The sequence below is a fragment of the Neovison vison genome, chromosome 9 (assembly GCF_020171115.1).
Source record: "Neovison vison isolate M4711 chromosome 9, ASM_NN_V1, whole genome shotgun sequence".
NCBI classification, from domain to species: domain Eukaryota; kingdom Metazoa; phylum Chordata; class Mammalia; order Carnivora; family Mustelidae; genus Neogale; species Neogale vison.
In genome coordinates, this window is record NC_058099.1 from 66,345,680 (window position 1) to 66,363,792 (window position 18,113).

Here is an 18,113-nt window from a genome sequence, read left to right on the forward strand (position 1 = left end):
AATTAAAAATAAATCCTTTTAAGAGCCTGTCCTTTTAACTATGTTAACTAAACATTAGGACTGTGTCATATCCTAAAGACATGTATAATAATATTATTTACTACATTTGAAGGAATAAAATAATTTTATCAGAAATAAATTTTGCCAGATGATGTAATAGGACTATTACCAGGAATTTAACATATTTGTGAAAAATCTTCACAATTGTTAGCTTGTTAAAAAATAAAACTCCACAAACTGTTAAGTGCAAAATACTGTGCTGGTTACACAGGCTTCTGGAAGGCAAGTGTGTGTCCAGATGCCTCTTTTCTGGTTTATTTCATTTCTACGGTCAGTTCATTGCAGGTCTTTATTATGTTTCCAAAGTAAATAAGTAAACCATTTCTCCTTCAGGCCTTGTCCCCAAAATAATTTTTTTAAAAATGACAGTGACACCATTTAGCTGGATAATAACTAAAACTGGACAAATAAGATATTTTCTCTCATTGGAGACTGTTTCAGTTGTGTTTAAAATTTGTAATTCTCAAGTTAATGAAAAACTGTAGAAATTAATTTTGCAAATCAACATGTAGAATGGGTAATTTTTCATTCAGAAAATTCCCCAAGTATAGAACCCCATTTAGTACAATGCTGACAATGTCTGATTGACTCTCTCAAGGGGGCACAACTGACAATCCCTCTTGTGTTGCCAAGTTTGCTAAATGGTTTCATATTCACCAAGGAGGACTTGTCAATGGGTGTCTGCTTGGGATGGATGTAAGGTCTCTGTGAGGTCTTTGTGTCAGTCTTTATGGGGTATCTGTATAAGGTCTCAATGTGTCAGTGGAAGATCTCTGTGTACTGTCTGTAGATGAAGTCTTTCTGTGAGGTTTTTATGAGGTCTCTCTCAGGCTGCATGAGGTCTCTGAGTGTTGGTTTCCATATAAGGTTTGTATAGAAAGTACCTTTGGGAAATTTCTGAGATATTTGCTGTCAGGTCTCTGGAAAATCTCTGAAATCTGTGCTAGGTTTCTGTCTGAGGATCTGTGGGGCAACATGAGGTCTCTATGTGAGGTCTCAGTGTGAGGTCTCTGTGGGGCAACATGGTAGGGAGGCACTGTGGATGGTGTCTGTGTGAGAGGTCTGTTGAGAGCTGTCTCTGTAAGGTCTATGTGTCATCTCTAGTGGGAGGTATCTCTGTATGTTGTCTCTGTGTGAAGGATCTCTGTGTGTGTCTCCATTTCTGCCTTTACTGAACCTTATGGAAATCTGAACAGCAGAAGGCTAAAGGCACTTGTTTATTTTTTTGTTGTTCCAACAGCATCCTTGTCTGTGATACTTTTTCCAACAGGGGATGTGTGGTCCACCTCTAGCTTGTATCCCAGTCCCAGAACCCACATCTCAATGCTCCTAGAGGACCTAGCAGCAGCCAGGCTCAAGGTCCCCACTCTGTGCCACCCTCTCCTGAGTTCCCGAGGGCCTAAATGTACTCTGTCTTGGGTTCCAATCCCTTCCCACAGGCCTTATCTCCATTTTCATTGGTGAACCCACTCTGGGGGCTGCCTCAGTAATTGGAGCCCAAAAGCAAGACCCAGTTCTAGGGAGAAACCAGTGACAAAATCAGGCCTATACCCAATCTGCTCCTCCTCCCCAGGTCCCAGTCCCAAATGTTGGGCATCCTGATAGGCATGGGGGATAAGGCCCATTCTTCTGTCTTCTGGATCAGGAGTGTCTCCTGGAACAAGACTCTCTACGCTGGGAATGATGCCCTCTGCAGCTGTGCACCATGTACCATGTGTGGCACAAAGCACAGAATAACTCTAGAGAAATTGCTTAGCAACATTCTTTCTCATCTGGATAGAGGCCAGAAGTGGAGAGAACAGTATACTACTCCTGGGCTGCACTTCCCATTTTGAACAGGTCACTTCCATGCTCTCTCCAACCCGCTTTGATAAATCCTGTGTAATGTCTTCATGTTCTGGGCTCTAGTGTGAGCAAGAACTTGGAGCCAGACATGATTTCAGGCCAGTTTCTGGGCCTTTTAAGTCCCCACCATTCCTTGAGGAGCAGTCCTTGGGTCATGTGTTTAAGTAAAATTCAATAGACTGGGAGTCACAGCCCAAGTTTCCTGAGTCTTAGATTTTCCACCTATTATTGTCATCCCTTCTAGAATTCAAGAGGTGATGAGGTGTAAGCTTATTAAATATATTATTTGAGATTAATCTTCCCTGATTTGCTTTACTTCTATAAGTTGGGCCATCTGTTTTGGACATAAATGTGGCTTCCCTAGGTCTGTGATCTTAGAGCTGTGCAGAGGAGACCTTGATGGGGTATGATGATCTACCAGGCCCTTAACCTTTCCTTTACTCCAGGCCTTTAGATGGGATATCAGGGGGCTTTTCATTCACTGCACATTTATGGGAACCATGTGCCACTTTGCCTTCTTCTTTGGATCCAACCTCTTCAATTTGTCTCCTACATCCCATTCTAAGTTCATGTGTTTAACCATCAGATAGTTACTACACCAGGTACACTCCTGTTCAGAACTCCTTCTCTGGGATTAACATAGAAGGAAAGTATGTGACCCTTGAATATTCATTTAGGTGGAGGTGAACACAACTCTCAGCAACTTCCCTGCTCTTCCTCACTTACATACACGTGGAGCTGGAAGTACCACTGTCATCACTGGAAATGCAGGGAAGGCAGAAGTGGAAGACAGTGACACTGTACATTTCGTTAAACCTAAGCTAAGAGGGTTCCATAGGGTCTATATCTCAACCCCAGCTCTTTATCAAAGCAGGGATTCTCAAGGGCAAGTATCATCTATTCTTCACCAAGAGATCCAAGGACAAGATTTCTTCTGCTTCTGAACTTTAGGCCCAGCCCCTCTCCCAAACTTCTATCTACTTGATTCTGACATTTCCTGGAGCCTGAGTGGGAATATCCAGCCCCGTGATGCCTCTGTAAACTTACCCCCTACCGTTTTATAAAATTCAAGTAGTAGAACTTTATAAAGTTCCGGGTAGAGTGGAAGAGGAGAAAGACAAGTTGAACCAGATCTTGGGAAAAGTTCTTCATAGGTATTTCTCATCTTTTTAGAGTAGTTTTTGTTTGTATAATGACAGTATCACAAAAAAAAATGAAAAGATTCAAGATAAGGAGCAAGCCTACAATGCCCACAGCCAAACACCCTCAATGTCCCTCCCTTCTAGAACCCAAAGCATATACCAAGCACAGCACAAACAAAAGCAACCATATCACCCTCTTCTGTGGGGAAAAACATATATATTGGGGAATATTAAGTATTTGGGTGTGCTAGAGAGAAAAAGTTTTCTCCACATGGACTTTTTTATCTTTGAGATATTTTCCTACCAGGAAAGACTAAAGAAGCATTTTATGGTTGACTAGACAAGATCCCCCCCTGAAGAAGACAGTGCCGTGGGCAGTGTTGATGGTGGCCTGGCACACCTGGCATCCTTGGCCCATACTGGCAGGGACTGACTGGAGACAAAGTCTTCTTGGGAGGCGGGGATGGGAAGTGCTTCAGGCCCAGCTGCTCATCCTTGAATCTTACACTTTTCAAGGACTGTTGGTGTCTGGCCTGCCTTTCCCTGATAGAGCTACTTGGGTCCTTGGAGGTAGCTTGGTGACCATGAGCTGTATAACTCATTATTCTCCGTTGCTCTGGGTAGAAGGGAAGTCTGTGGTAGCAGACATATCCACATACTGGGGCTTGGAGTTCCTGTTTGTGTTCGTTTAACTTTGTGGCATGAAGTCCATGATGAATTACCATTTTCTCCTCTAGAATCTGTCCAACAGTTGTCATGAGTGCTTGAGCCTCAGGAGTCTCACTGGCCATAATTGATCTGCTTTTGACTGGTCCTTGGCTCTGGGCAGGGGCTATTATCGGATTACATTTTTGCAGAGCATTCTGACCTTTGACTTTCTCACTGGGGAAAATCCATTGAAAAAAGCGCCTCACCCTTTTTCTGAAGAGGCTTTCAGGAGGACCCTGTTTCTTCTCTGGTGGAACCTGGATGTATCTGCTCCTAACAGAATCTGTTATTCCCCTGACTGGGGCAGGATGACACATACACTCGCCTTGAGAGGTCCTCAATTCCTCAAATTGTTCTTCATTTCCTGAATTGAGCCTCCTATAGTCCTCTCTTTTATTAGTAGGGACAGTCATCTTGCTCTGGCTCTTCCATGAGTCCTGAAGTTTAGGGATCATGGGCTCTTGCTGCCTTAGGCAGCTCCTTTGGTCTGTTATGAAGCCATATAGCATCTGGGAAGGTACCGGGTCTCCAGTAGATACTCTCTGGGGATGACACTGTGGCACCTGAGAAGCCAAGTTGTCTGCATCAAGAAGCATGTTTGTAGAATAGTCTTGAAGCTGGTTCTCTGACTTTGTATTCATTTTGGACTTAAATTCACTAATCTCTTCATTAAGGCATGTCTCTCCAGGATCTTGGAAAACAGACATTCTAGAAAGTTTTTTACTGGTATCTAAATTCCCCATATGCACATTTATGGTTTGGGATTTTGTGAACCCATTGTTTCCCAAGCACATTGGTTCCACTGCCTCCCTGTCCTTTTCAGCACTAAAACATTGCGATCCTAAGCTCATCTCCAGCATTGCTACCCTATGGCAGGGGTCTTGTGAGGCCCAATCCATAATCTCCTCTCTTGGCTCATTCCTGGCCATTGTTGAACTGGGACTCAACTCTAGGCTGTTCCTCTCAATGCATTCCTCAGAACTGCTCTGCTGAGTCTTGCCCATGAAGTTGAGTGTGAGGGACTGAGAAGGTGGCCTGTCCTCCTGTCCAATCAGAAAGGTTTTTAAGGAGCCCTTGTTGTCACCAGATGGGGCCCTTCCCAGCGCCCTCTGGATTTCCCCATACATAGGTGAAGGAGCAAGGAAAGGCCTTTCCAGGGTAGAAACTGATTCTTCTATTATTGCCTTCTTTCCCAGACATGACTGAGAAGGTTTTCCCAGGAATTCAGCAAACTTGACCATTGAGGGGGCCCCAGACACACAGGTGGCTTCTGGGGCAGAAGCAAACTGTAGAATGGGTAAGGGTTGAACCTTTTTCAACTTAAAGAGATTTATGGGTTTGAGGACCTTGAGGGGTAGACTCCACCTGTGCCTCACCCAAAACCTTATAATATGTGCTTCCAGCACTCCTTGAATATCTGGATGGAGGAAGGAAACCCTGTGAGAGGTGTTCACATATGGTCTCCAACCCTTCAAGATTCCTAGATTTCTGATTTCCATGTCAGTGTTGGACTTGGGAAAAGCGTGGTTGACAGCCAGACCGGTTTGGCGCACACTCATAGGCATACGTTCACTGATCTGCCCCAACTTCCTGCTCAAATTGTGTGTCAAGAGGTTTTCTAGATTCTTATCTAAGTTTCTTAGTAAATCACTTCCTGAGTCACTCTGTGACAGCCCCAAGTCACTTTCTGACTCCTCAGAGCCCACTCCCTGAAACCTTATTAGCGAGTTCTCTGAGGCCCTAGAAATATCTTTTGGGACCTTCCCCAAAATATACCCCAGGCCCTTGCCCATGCCCTGGCTTAGTTGGAAACCCACTTTCTGTGTATCCTTGCTGCTTTTACCTGCAAATGCAGAGGGCCGTGAGGGTCCATGCTTACCCTTTGCCTGACATGTCCCTGGTAATTCACCCTGATATTGTCTTAGTTCCAGAGACTCTTGGATCTTACGGGGCAACTCCCAACGGTGTTGAACAAGCCACTTTTGTAGGTGTTGCTCCAGTTGCTTACGGAGCTCAGGACTGATTGGAAAATTCTCAGGAAGGATGGAGACCACCCAGCTGTCTTCAGGAAGGTTGGAAGTGAAGACACTAAAGACCTCTTGAGATCCTTTGATTACAGAGGATAAAGCCCCACTTTCTAGTTGCTCCTGCAACAAAGGCCATTCTGGGTGTTGAATCTCAGTTGGGATGAGAAATTGTGACTTATCCTGGGCTATAGGGCAAGATATTTGACAAGCTCTAATATGAGGTGAGGAAGATGATGATAGGATTGGAAGAGAGGACTGGAGATGATCCTGGGTCAGGATCTGAGTGAGAGGTGCGTGTTGGAATTGGGGGGCATGAATGGCCTGAGGGAAGCTTGCCGGTTTCTACAGCTCTGAGGGTGTTGTACAGCACCATAAAAAAATGGTCTCCTTCTGGCTGAGAGGCTGAGTCCTGCCGTCAGTCTGATGCTCCCATCCATGGGAGGAATTGGGTGTCACACCTTTGGATCCAGAGCCTGAACACCCAACCTAGGGTTATGGTTTGGTCCTGGGAGAATGTCAGGCCTGGTGTGCCAGTGCAGACTCAGGCTCTGTGGAGGTCTGATTTGAGGGCATTGATCTGGCAGCCCGTCGGATTCCGGGATTGTGGTGTGGGGGTCCTCGGAATGTGTGGGTGGCTTTCGGGGGCATGGAGTTTTCTCCCACCATGAGGGTTCTGCACAGGGCCATGTGGTCCAGTTTCCTCATGGGTGGCAGCCAGCATCCTGTATTGTGAATATGGGTCCCCAATCTGGAGGGTTAGGGAGCCAGTCTCTGGGGATGGAATCCTGAACACCCAACCTAGGGTTAGGGTTAGGGTTAGGGGGTTAGGGGGTTAGGGTTAGGGTTATGACTTAAGGGACAAGTCATTCAGATCTGGCAACAGATATGGGCTCACCCAAGGATTAGGGTTAGGGGTTATTTTTAGGGTTATATCTTAGGGACAAGTCATTCAGATACGGCAAGAGATATGGGCTCACCCAAAGGCTTAGTTGAGGGGGGGGACTCAGGAAGCTCCTCACAACCTTGGCTTTTGGCCTGAGGGGCAATGATGGCGGGAATGGCCTCAGGGGAACCTGCCGATTTCTACAGATCTAAGGGTGTTAGATAGCACCAAATGAAATGGTCTGATTCTGGGCTGAGAGGCTGAGTCCCTACCATCAGTCTGATGCTCCCTTCCATAGGAGGAATTGGGTGTCAGGCCTCTGGGTTCCAGAGCCTGAACACCCAACCTAGGGTTACGGTTTGGTCCTGGGAGAATGGCAGGCCTGATGTGCCAGTGCGGACTCAGGCTCTCCGGAGGGCTGAGTTGAGGGCATTGCTCTTGCAGCCCATCAGGCTCCAGGTTTGTGGTGTGAGGATCCTCGGAAGGTGTGACTGGCTTTAAGGGGCATGGAGGGGTTCTCCATCCAGGAGTGTTCTGCACAGAGCCATGTGGTCCAGTTTCCTCGTGGATGGACAGCCAGAGTCCTGCATTGTGAATACGGGATGCCTAGTCTGGAGGGCTAGGGAGCAAGGCCCCTGGGGACAGAAGCCTGAACATGCAACCTAGAGTTAGGTTTAGGTTGTAGGAGCATAGCAGCCCCGATCTGCCAGCACTGTGGGGACCCATCCTGATGCCTGAGTTGAGGGCACGTGTCTGCAGGACAGTGAGACTCCTGGTTTCTGGTCCTTGAGGGTGCTGGAACTGGGGTGGCCTCAGGGAGGCATGCAGGTTTCTCCCTCTCAGCATGTTCAGCACATTGCTAAATGGTAGCGTTTCCTCCTGGGACCAGGTGCAATTATGGTGTGCCACACAGGCGTCCCCCGATCTGGGGGGTTTAGGGACCAGTCATCGGAGGACGGACACCTATACACACAGCCTGGTCTAGGGTTAGTATTAGGGTGAGTGTTAAGCTTAGGGTCCAGGTTATGTCTTAGGGACAAGGCATGTCGGATCTGCCAGCACAGATATCTGCTCACCCAAGGGCTTAGTTGAGGGTGGGACTCAGGAAGTTCCCTCAGGGGCTGGGTTTTTGGCCTGGAGGGGCAAAGAAGGCCGGAATGGGCTCAGGGGAGCATGCTGGTTTCTAATGCTCTGAGGGTGTTAGGATTAGTGTTAGGGTTCACGTTAGCGTTAGCGTTAGGATTAGGTTTATGGTTTGGGGCTAGGGTTAGGGTTAAGGTTAGGGTTATGTCTTAGGGACTAGTCATTCAGATCTGCTAACACATATATGGGCTCACCCAAGGGTTGAGTTGAGGGCAGGACTCAGTAGGCACCCCAGGCCCTGGGTTTTTGGGCTGGAGGGTTCAAGATGGTGGGAATGGCCTCAGGGGACATTGTGGGCATTTTTCAGTTCTGAGGGTGTTATATAGCACCAACTGAAATGGTCTCCTTCTGGCTGAGAGACTGAGTCCTGTCACCAGACTCTGATACTCCAACCCATGGGAGGAATTGGGTGTCAGGTCTCTGGGGTCCAGGGATAGAACACCCAACCTAGGGTTAGGTTTGGGTCCTGGGAGAATGGCAGGCCTGATGTTCCAGTGCGGACTCAGGCTCTCCAGAGGGCTGAGTTGAGGGCTTTGCTCTGGCGCCCTGTCAGGCTGTGGGATTGTGGTGTGGGGATCCTTGGAAGGTCCTCCGGAAGGTGTGGATGGCTTTAAGGGGCATGGAGGTTTCTCCCATCTAGAGGGTTCTGCACAGGGCCACGTGGTCCAGTTTCCTCATGGGTGGCAACCAGAGTCCTGCATTTTGAATTCAGGGTCCCCTGTCTCGAGGGCTAGGGAACCTGGCTTCTGGGGACGGAAGTCTGAATACCCAACCTAGAGTTAGGGTTAGGTCATAGGAGCATGGCAGCCCTCATCTGCTGGCGCTGTGGTGACCCATTCTGATGCCTGAATTGACAGCGTGTGTCTGCATGGCCATGAGACACCTGGTTCCTTGTCCCTGGATGCGCCGGAAGTGGGTTGGCCTCAGGGAGGCATGCAGGTTTTCCCACTCTGCCCATTCAGCACATTTCTAAATGGGATGGTTTCCACCTGGGATCAGCTGCAATGATGGGGCTGCACTCAGTTTTCCCCCATCAGATGCCGGAACACACAACCTGGGCTAGGGTTATATGAGGTTAGTGTTAGGCTTAGGTTTAGGGTTGTGTCATAGGGACAAGGCATGTCAGATCTGACAGCTCAGATACAGGCTTACCCAAGGGCTGAGTTTAGGGCAGGACTCAGCAGGCTTGAATATTCCTATTCCTGTGAATAGGCGGACATTGGGCGCCCCTTCTGACCTGGCCACTCTGGCCCTTCTGGCCCCCATGGCCAAGGGCCCTTTCTCACTTGGGGCATGTCGCAGCTGTCTGAAAAATGCGCCAAGATGGCGCAGCCCACCCCAGGGCCCTGGCATAGGGGAGTTTCCCAGAGCAGAGTTGAGGGAAGGGTTGTGACCGGGTGTCTGCTCCCGACTTTTCAGGTGGCTGGGGTGCCCAAGGATGGGGCTGGCCTCAGTGGCCGCATGAATGTATCTCTGAAAGGCACTCTTGCGCCACGGTTCTGGGGGGACTCATGGCGCGGGACACAGGGTTCCCCAGTTGGCGGCCCTGAGGGACAGGACACGGGAAACAGAAGGCTGAGGAAGCAGGCGAGGGTTGGAGCCTGGGTCTTGGGGCTGTCCTGGCCCCATCGGCCAGTGCCAGGGAGGGGACCCCCAGAGGCTGAGGAGCAGGAGGCATCGGCCTCACCTGTGCCAGACTCCCGGAGGGCTTTCTGGCGGGGTTCAGATGCGACGACTCGGGATCCCGAGCCAGGCCAATGGGGTGGCCCTGCAGACGTGCGGTGACCAAAGCGAGTTTGCCGGGCATTTTCCAGCCAATTCTCAGGAGCGTTCTGCCCAAACTGTTCCAGGTTTGGAGAATTGGCCCGCTCCTGAGAATTGGCCAGAGTTGGGCAGCCCTGCAGGCCACCCTGTCCCCCATGGCCAAGGGCCCTTTCTGGCTCAGGGCAAGTCACGGCCACCTGGGAAATCAAAGCGATTATGCGGCCCACCCAGGGGCCCTGGCACAGGGGAGCTTTCCCAGAGCAGAGTTGAGGGAGGGGTTGTGGCCCTACGTCCGCCTACGATTGTTTGGATCGCTGGGGTGCCCAAGGCTGGGGCTGGCCTCAGTGGGGGCATGAGAGATCACTCTGAGGCTTTTCCCCAGCCCCGCAAAGCACCGTTTGTCCCGGGGCAATAGGGGAGTCTTGGTGCAGGATTGAGGGTTCACCCATTGAAGGCCCCGTAGGACAGGACCCTGGACATGGAAGGCTGAGAAAGCAGGCGACGGTTTGTGCCCAGGCCTTGGGGCATGCTGGGCCCCATCAGCCAGCGCCAGGGAGGGGACTCCCAGAGGCTGAGGAGCAGGAGGCATCGACCTCGCCTGTGCCTGCATCCTGGAGGGCTTTCTGGCGGGGTCCAGATGCGACCAGTTGTGATCCCTGGCCAGGCCCCAGGGGGTGGCTCTGCAGAGGTGCACTGCTGGAAGTGAGTTGGCCGGGTGTTTTCTGGCCAATTCTCATGAGCACTTTGTCCAAACCAGGATCAGGAGCTTTCCCAGAGCAGAGTTGAGGGAGGGGTTGTGACCAGGCATCCGCCTTGGATTGTTTGGACTGCTGGGGCACCCAAGGCTGGGGCTGGCCTCAGTAGGAGCAGGAAAGTTTCTCTCGCTCCGAGGCTTTTCCGCAGCCCCGCACCCTCTGTGCTGAATGCTCACCTGAGGCAAAAACTCCACACTGGCCTGGAACTGGATTGAATCCCATGTCCCTCAGCTTTGTCCTGCTCTTCCAGATCCTCTAACTCCCCCTCTACCCCTACGCAGTAGCAACCACTAGGCTCTTCCTACACACATCTCACTTCTTGTCACTTTCCCTATGCCGAGAAGCTCCAGAGTTCCCTCTTCAGTAGGGACTGTGTCTTGTCCATGCAGTATTCCCAGGATGGAATGAATGTGTGCCAGATCATTGAGGGTCTGAATAAATGTCTGCTGTGTGGATCCTACCCTGTCTGTCTTTGGGGAATTCGTTTCTGGTCACCCTCTCCCCCAACCCCACATCAGACCTGCATGCACTGTTTACTCCAATACGAGCCATCCCCTGAGTCTGCTGGTCCCCAGTGCTAAGCTGTAGTACCACCTGCATGAAACCCCACACCCCAGATATAGGGGCAGCGATGCCTCAGGAAAACCTGTGCTTTCCTCCTTCACATGGGCCTGCTCTTGTTTTCATAGTGAATCTGGGCCTCTCATGCCAGAACATGAGGCAGGCAGGAGCCATGCTTTGAAGAGCCTCTTCTCACTGGGCCAAGTCCATGGATCAGAAATCAGGACCTAAGCTGTAGGTTGTGAGTCCACACCTGTGCCAGGGACACTACTGCACTTCCAGAAGCCAGGATGGAGTGGCCATCAGAGGGAAGTGGAGATCCCCTGGCAAATCCCCCTGAAGATGGGGAGAACCTGGGCATAAGGTCTTCTGCCACATGAGGACAGGTTTAGTAACCAGGACCTGAGACCCTCAGGTTGTTTGTCATTGGTCATTAGCATACACTGCAGTCTCAACTACAAATTCTTCAGGGTATGTGTGTGTGATCTTCCTCATGGAGACATTGCCTATTTCTATAATATAGGCCCAGCCAACATGCCTCCCACCAAACGAAGACCTAGCCTGCCCTCATGAAACAAAATGCTGTCACTGTCCACAAACATCAGTTTTCCCTGTGATCACACATTTCCTCCCTCCCCTGTGCTAAGAGACCCCTGTCCTTCCAGACACACTATTCCTCCTTCCGGGAAGTTCCTCCCCCCTGCCCCTCACCTGTCCCTCCATTTACCTCCCTTAAGAAAGGGACAGGGGACTGGAAAATTCTGTTCTTCTCTTTCCTAGTATTTGCAACACAGCAATTTTCTTGGTAAACATTTTTTAACTTATCTTACAAAATGTTATGTTAATTATATATTTCCCACAAAAAACTGAAGATAACTTAAATGTGATATATATTACCTTGAAGAGTTATTGAACTTTATAGCCCTTATCTTCTCTTATATGGCAATCATTTCTTTTCACAACTTATCTGTTCCTGCCCCTGTCAGCAAATGGAGATAGTGAGGCATAGCACCTTGGCCTGCCCCAAAACTCACAGCCTACAGAAGATATTTACAGCACCATCCTACCTATGAGAAGTCCATGTTCTCTCTCTTTTTTAAATTTTTAAAATTTATTTTCAGCGTAACAGAATTCATTGTTTTTGCACTACACACAGTGCTCCATGCAATACATGCCCTCCTTAATACCCACCACCTGGCTCCCCCAACCTCCCACCCCCCCACCCTGTCAAAACCCTCGGATTTTTTCAGAGTCCATAGTCTCTCATGGCTCACTTCCCCTTCCAATTTCCTTCAACTCCCTTCTCCTCTCCATCTCCCTATGTCCTCCATGTTATTTGTTATGCTCCACAAATAAGTGAAACCATATGGTAATTGACTCTCTCTGCTTGATTTATTTCACTCAGTGTAATCTCCTCCAGTCCCACCCATGTTGATACAAAAGTTGGGTATTCATCCTTTCTGATGGAGGCATAATACTCCATAGTGTATACGGACCACATCCTCTTTATCCATTCGTCTGTTGAAGGACATCTTGGTTCTTTACACAGTTTGGCGACCGTGGCCATTGTTGCTATAAACATTGGGGTACAGATGGTCCTTCTTTTCACTACATCTGTATCTTTGTGGTAAATACCCAGTAGTGCAATTGCAGGGTCATAGGGAAGCTCTATTTTTAATTTCTTGAGGAATCTCCACACAGTTCTCCAAAGTGGCTGCACTGACTTGCATTCTCACCAACAGTGTAAGAGGATTCCCCTTTCTCCACTTCCTCTCCAACACATGTAGTTTCCTGTCTTGCTAATTTTGGCCATTCTAACTGGTGTAAGGCGGTATCTCTTGATAGAGGATGAACTTTATTTATTCTCTGTGGCTCACAAGCTGTCATCTGGGGTAAATCCTGCACCTGTGTGAGCCAAATTAATCAACAAAAGGAAAGCTTCAGAAATTAAAGACAGAAGTCACTGCTGAGCTCTCTGTGGCTAAACCAGCCCACAGGGACATCAGAACACAAACTGGAGTGGGGATGTCAGCCCCAGACTATAGGATCAAGTGTGAAACAGAATCCCCTGTGGAGTCGACTCTGAGTGGAGTCGACAAGAACCACCCCTGCCCTTTCTGTGACCTGTGCATCTGAGGTCTTTGTGAGAACCCACAAAACTCTTCAGCAGAAGCCTCTGAGACCCTCCAGTTTGCACAACCAGTAGAAGTCTCCAGAAAGAGAATAAGAGGATCCTGAGAGGACACTTGTCCAGCCTCATACCTTGGGAGAAGAATAGGGGTAACTCCACCATGTTCTGGACCCATCTTCTCCTCCGGGTCCTTGCTCACTGCACAGCCACACTGGCTCCAGATCCTTGGGACAAGCCAGACCCTTTATCTAAGCCTTTCAGGGGCTGCCTGGGGGGAGGATGCTCCTGGACCAGCTGCAGGACGAAAAGCTGGGTGGAAGAAACATCCCATGATGCTCATGGTTTTGTGTGAGCCCTGATGGAATGGCCCTGCTCAGGGATAGGGTTTTTTTTTATTATTTATATTTCGAATTTCTTTTCAGTATTCCAGAATTCATTGTGTATGCACCACACCTGGTGCTCCATGCAATACGTGCCCTCCACAATACACACCCCCAGGATCACCCAACTTTGCACCCCCCCATAAATTCATTTAGTTCCTTGGAGTCCACAGTTTCTCATGGTTCCTCTCTCCCTCAAATTTCCCCCAAGTGCCTTCTCCTCTCCATCTCCCCATGCCCTCTGTGCTATTCCTTATGCCCCACAAATAAGCAAAACCATATGGTAATTGACTCTCTCTGCTTGACTTATTTCACTCAGCATAATCTCTTCCAGTCCCACCCATGTTGATACAAAAGTTGGGTGTTCATCTTTCAGATGGAGGCATAATACTCCATAGTGTATACGGACCACATCCTCTTTATCCATTCATCTGTTGAAGGGCATCTTGGTTCTTACCACAGTTTGGCGACTGTGGCCATTGTTGCTATAAACATTGGGGTACAGATGTCCCTTCTTTTCACTACATCTGTATCTTTGTGGTAAATACCCAGTAGTGCAATTGCAGGGTCATAGGGAAGTTCTATTTTTAATTTCTTGAGCAGTCTCCACACTGTTCTCCAAAATGGCTGCACCAACTTGCATTCCCACCAACAGTGTAACAGGGTTCCCCTTTCTCCACATCCTCTCCAACACACGTTGTTTCCTGTCTTGCTAATTTGGGCCATTCTAACTGGTGTAAGGTGGTGTCTCAATGTGGTTTTGATTTGAATCTCCCTGATGGCTAGTGATGATGTATCTGTTAGCTATTTGTTTGTCTTCATTGGAGAAGTGTCTGTTATGTCTTCCACCCATTTTGTTGATATGATTATCTGTTTTGTGTGTGTTGAGTTTGAGGAGTTCTTTATAGATCCTGGATATCGGCCCTTTTTCTACATTGTCAGTTGCGAATATCTTCTCCCATTCCATGGGTTGCCTCTTTGTTTTGTTGACTGTTTCCTTTGCTGTGCAAAAGCTTTTGATCTTGATGAAGTCCCAAAAGTTTATTTTCACTTTTGTTTCCTTTGCCTTTGGAGACATATCATGAACAAAGTTGCTGTAACTGATGTCGAAGAGGTTACTGCCTATGTTCTCCTCTAGGATTCTGATGGATTCCTGCCTTGCATTGAGGTCTTTTATCCACTTCGAGTTTATCGTTGTGTATGGTATAAGATAATGGTCGAGTTTCATTCTTCTACACATAGCTCTCCAATCTTTCCAGCACCATTTATTGAAAAGATTGTCTTTTTTCCACTGTATATATTTCTTGTTTTGTCAGAGATTAGTTGACCATAGGGATAGGGTTTTTTTTTCCAGTTTTTTCAAAAGCTCCATCCACCAGTCAGACCCACAATACTCTGGGACTGAGACTGATGAGAGGGGTACCCCTGAGAATATAGAAAATCCCTGGAGCTCTGGCCAGGCCTGCAGTCTCTTGGAATAAGCCCTTGATTTTCCAGCCAATGTCTTCTTTCCTCTCTTGTAGCTGTGGCCTCCTATGAGGTGACTCAGCCCCTGTATGTGTGGGTGGCCCTGGGACAGATGGCCAGGATAATCTGTGGGGAAATAATACTGGAAGTAAATATGCTTATGGGTACCAGCAGAGGCCAGACAAAGCCCCCATCCTGATCACCTATTAACCCTCACCCATAACTATACCTGTAACTCAAACTCCCAGATCCCAAAAGTTTGACACACCTCAACTACAAGACATAGTTAAAAACATATATATATCAAAAACAAAAACAAAAATAAAGTCCCCAACACCCATCAGTGTCCAATAGGCAGGGTAAGAGACAGTCTCAAAAGTAGCCAGAAGGAAAAGACACACAGTTTTTAGGGAAAGACAGAGAAAATTTCTAGCAAATTTCTCATTAACAGAAAGGCATGGAAAGACAGCAAATTTTTAAAACACGGGGAAAAGAAAAAAAGAATTAACTATTTACCAAGGGAGGATATTTTTCAAAAATGCAGGCTAAATAAAACATTTTCTGACATACATACAAAAGGTGACAGGATTGATCATCAGCCAACCTGATACAAAAGCAATAGTACTGGGCACCCATCAAGCAGGAAGGAGTGATTCCAGAAAGAATCAGATTCTACAAGACAGATGAAAAAATTACAAATGCTAACTACTAGGAAAATATTAAGACTTTTTTAGTATCTAAATCTTTTTTGAAGATAATCCATTGTCTGAAGAAACTCAAATACCTATCTATGTTGGGATTTATAATAGAGTTAAAAGCAGTATTTATGAATTACAGCAAAACATAGTGAGAAGGAGAGGGAGAAGTTTGCTGTAAGTATCTCACAGTCTGTGTGACATGGGGGAACACAGCTGAATGTGGACTATTACAACTCATGAGAATATGACAGACTCAGGTAGAGCTAATAACCAAAAAAGTAGGATATAAAATGGAATCCTAAAAATGCACCAGTAACTTAAAAAGGGAAGAAAAGGAGAAAGGAAACCAGGAGAACATGGACAAAGAAACACTATATACAAGGATGTTATGTGGAATGTCAGTGCTAATTACACCCTGGAAAAGGTCTAAATGCAAAAGAAAAGACAGATTGTCAAACTGAGTTTCAGAGTAATACCCGACTCTATGTCCCATTTTAGAAAACTACTGTAAATGAAACCACATGAAAATCCAGGGGTAAGTTCAAGACAAGTTACCACCAATACTGCTCCACAATGTAGAACATGAACCATTCACAGGGAAGAGACAGAGAATGAATACTTAAAAATAGTTAGAATGAAATTATTTATATTGCATGTATTTTACATACACAAACAAAAAAGAAATATTCACAGAGCACATCTCATGAGGAACTGATAGGGAAATAGTCTTCACTCCTCCCTCCTTTCCCCTACATTTAGGGGAAGGGAGGGGAAAATAAAGCAAGAAGAAACCAGAGAGGGAGACAAACCATAAAGAGACACTTCACCGTAAGACACAAATTGAGGGTTGCTGGAGGAAGAGGCTGTGGGATGCGTAAGGGGTTGATGGATATTAAAGAGGGCACATGATATAATAAGCCCTGGGTGTTATACTCAACTGATGAATCACTGAACTGTATTCCTGAAACTAATAATACACTCTATGTTAATTAATTGATTTTAAATTAAAATAAAAATATTAAATTAAAAAAGAATTTTCCATACAGACAGACATGAGTTCTGCTATGGAGCTGAGAGGTGAGAGGTGGGGACAGCTCCACAGGCACCAGATCCATGAAGCCTTCCAGGAGCACAGATTCTCTCCAGCAGCCTGTGAAGAAGCATTTTCACAGGAACCAGGGATGACATGACAGAAGTTTGTGGTGGCCAGGTTCAGCTGTAGCCTCAGAAGACAGAACTCTGGGATCTCCACCATGACCGGGACCCTCTCTTGCTCCTCCTCCTCGCTCTCTACCCAGGTCTTGCCTGTGTTGCCCTGCCCATGGGCTCAGCCCCCACCTGACCCCAACCATGACCCTGAGACTCAGCTCAGCCCAGGGAATGCTGCAAGATTGGGGACAATGAGAATGAGCTCCAGAGTCTCCTGATTTTTCAGATCCTGTGATTACCTGTAAGATTAGCTTCCCCCAGTAGAATGGTCATGACATCCTTGTCACTACCACCTGCTCAGGAGACAGAGGACAAAACAATAATGTTGAGCAGAGCCCCTGGACCCAGGCCAGGGCCCTGCCTGGCCAAACAGCCTCCGCTGTCCCCACAGGTTCTCCAGCTCTAACCTGGAACATGAACCTCCTGAACCTCCCCATGTGCAAGCCACGGGGCCTCTTTAGAGACCAGCCAGGATGGGGATGGCAGTGAGTTGGGAACAGAAATCCTGCTGCCCAGCCTGGCCTCACCCTCCCTCCCTATTTGCTCCCATGATCAAGCTATGCCCTGAGAAGTTTATAATAATAATAATAATAACAGTAATAATGCAGATTTATGTACACAAGTAAACTTTACACAAAAGCATCATCTGTTCCCACTTATGACAATCTGCACTAATCAGGGTGGGGAAGCATCAATCTTGACACTTAACACACAGAAAACTGCTAGTGATAGGACATCACATGGGTTTATCTGGATCTGACCCTTTTCTGATGCACTACACTCTACCCTGCTCTCTTCTTTTTATACAGGACACCAGGCTAGCCCAGGACATTTCAACCCAGGGACAAATACAGGAATCCCACTTGCCTTGCCTCCTTCACCAGGTATGTGGTCTGTGTGTGCTAGGCTGGGCAGGGCTTGTGGGTGGGCAGCTGCCTGTGGGAGGTTGGAAACCATGGTCCACATCCCTTCTCAGGTGACAGGTGCTGTAGGGGAACCTGCAGGAGGAAAGCTCCTGGTCTGAGTCCTCCTCCACCCGCAGGGAGCAGAAGAGCTGCATCACGAACAGCAGGACAGAGTCCGGGGCTGCCCAGGGGGAGACTCACAGGTACACCAGGCCTGGGGCAACAGGAGTCCAGGGTTCAGTACCCAGAAAGAAATTGGAATAATCACTGCTATCTCCAGCTGCTGAAGAGACCTTTCTCTGAAGTTCAGACACACAGTGATACCCAGGACACTGATAGGAGTCCTGACACATGGGAGTGCCTAAATGGGAAATGCATCTCCCTGTAACTGGTGTTACAGGAGCTGACTCATCTGAGCTGGACATGTTGAGAACA

The 18,113-nt window shown here is 47.7% G+C and overlaps 1 protein-coding gene across 1 annotated transcript; it reads right to left on the bottom strand.

The window, feature by feature from the left end:
* Positions 1–3,373: 3,373 nt before the first annotated feature.
* LOC122916747 (spermatogenesis-associated protein 31A6-like) lies at positions 3,374–17,833 on the bottom strand. Its single transcript, XM_044264152.1, has 5 exons — positions 17,728–17,833; positions 16,617–16,714; positions 9,496–9,769; positions 8,961–9,307; positions 3,374–6,103 (listed from the first exon to the last, which is right to left on the bottom strand). The coding sequence occupies exons 1-5, from the start codon at positions 17,831–17,833 to the stop codon at positions 3,374–3,376; spliced, it is 3,555 nt and encodes a 1,184-aa protein (XP_044120087.1).
* Positions 17,834–18,113: the final 280 nt, after the last annotated feature.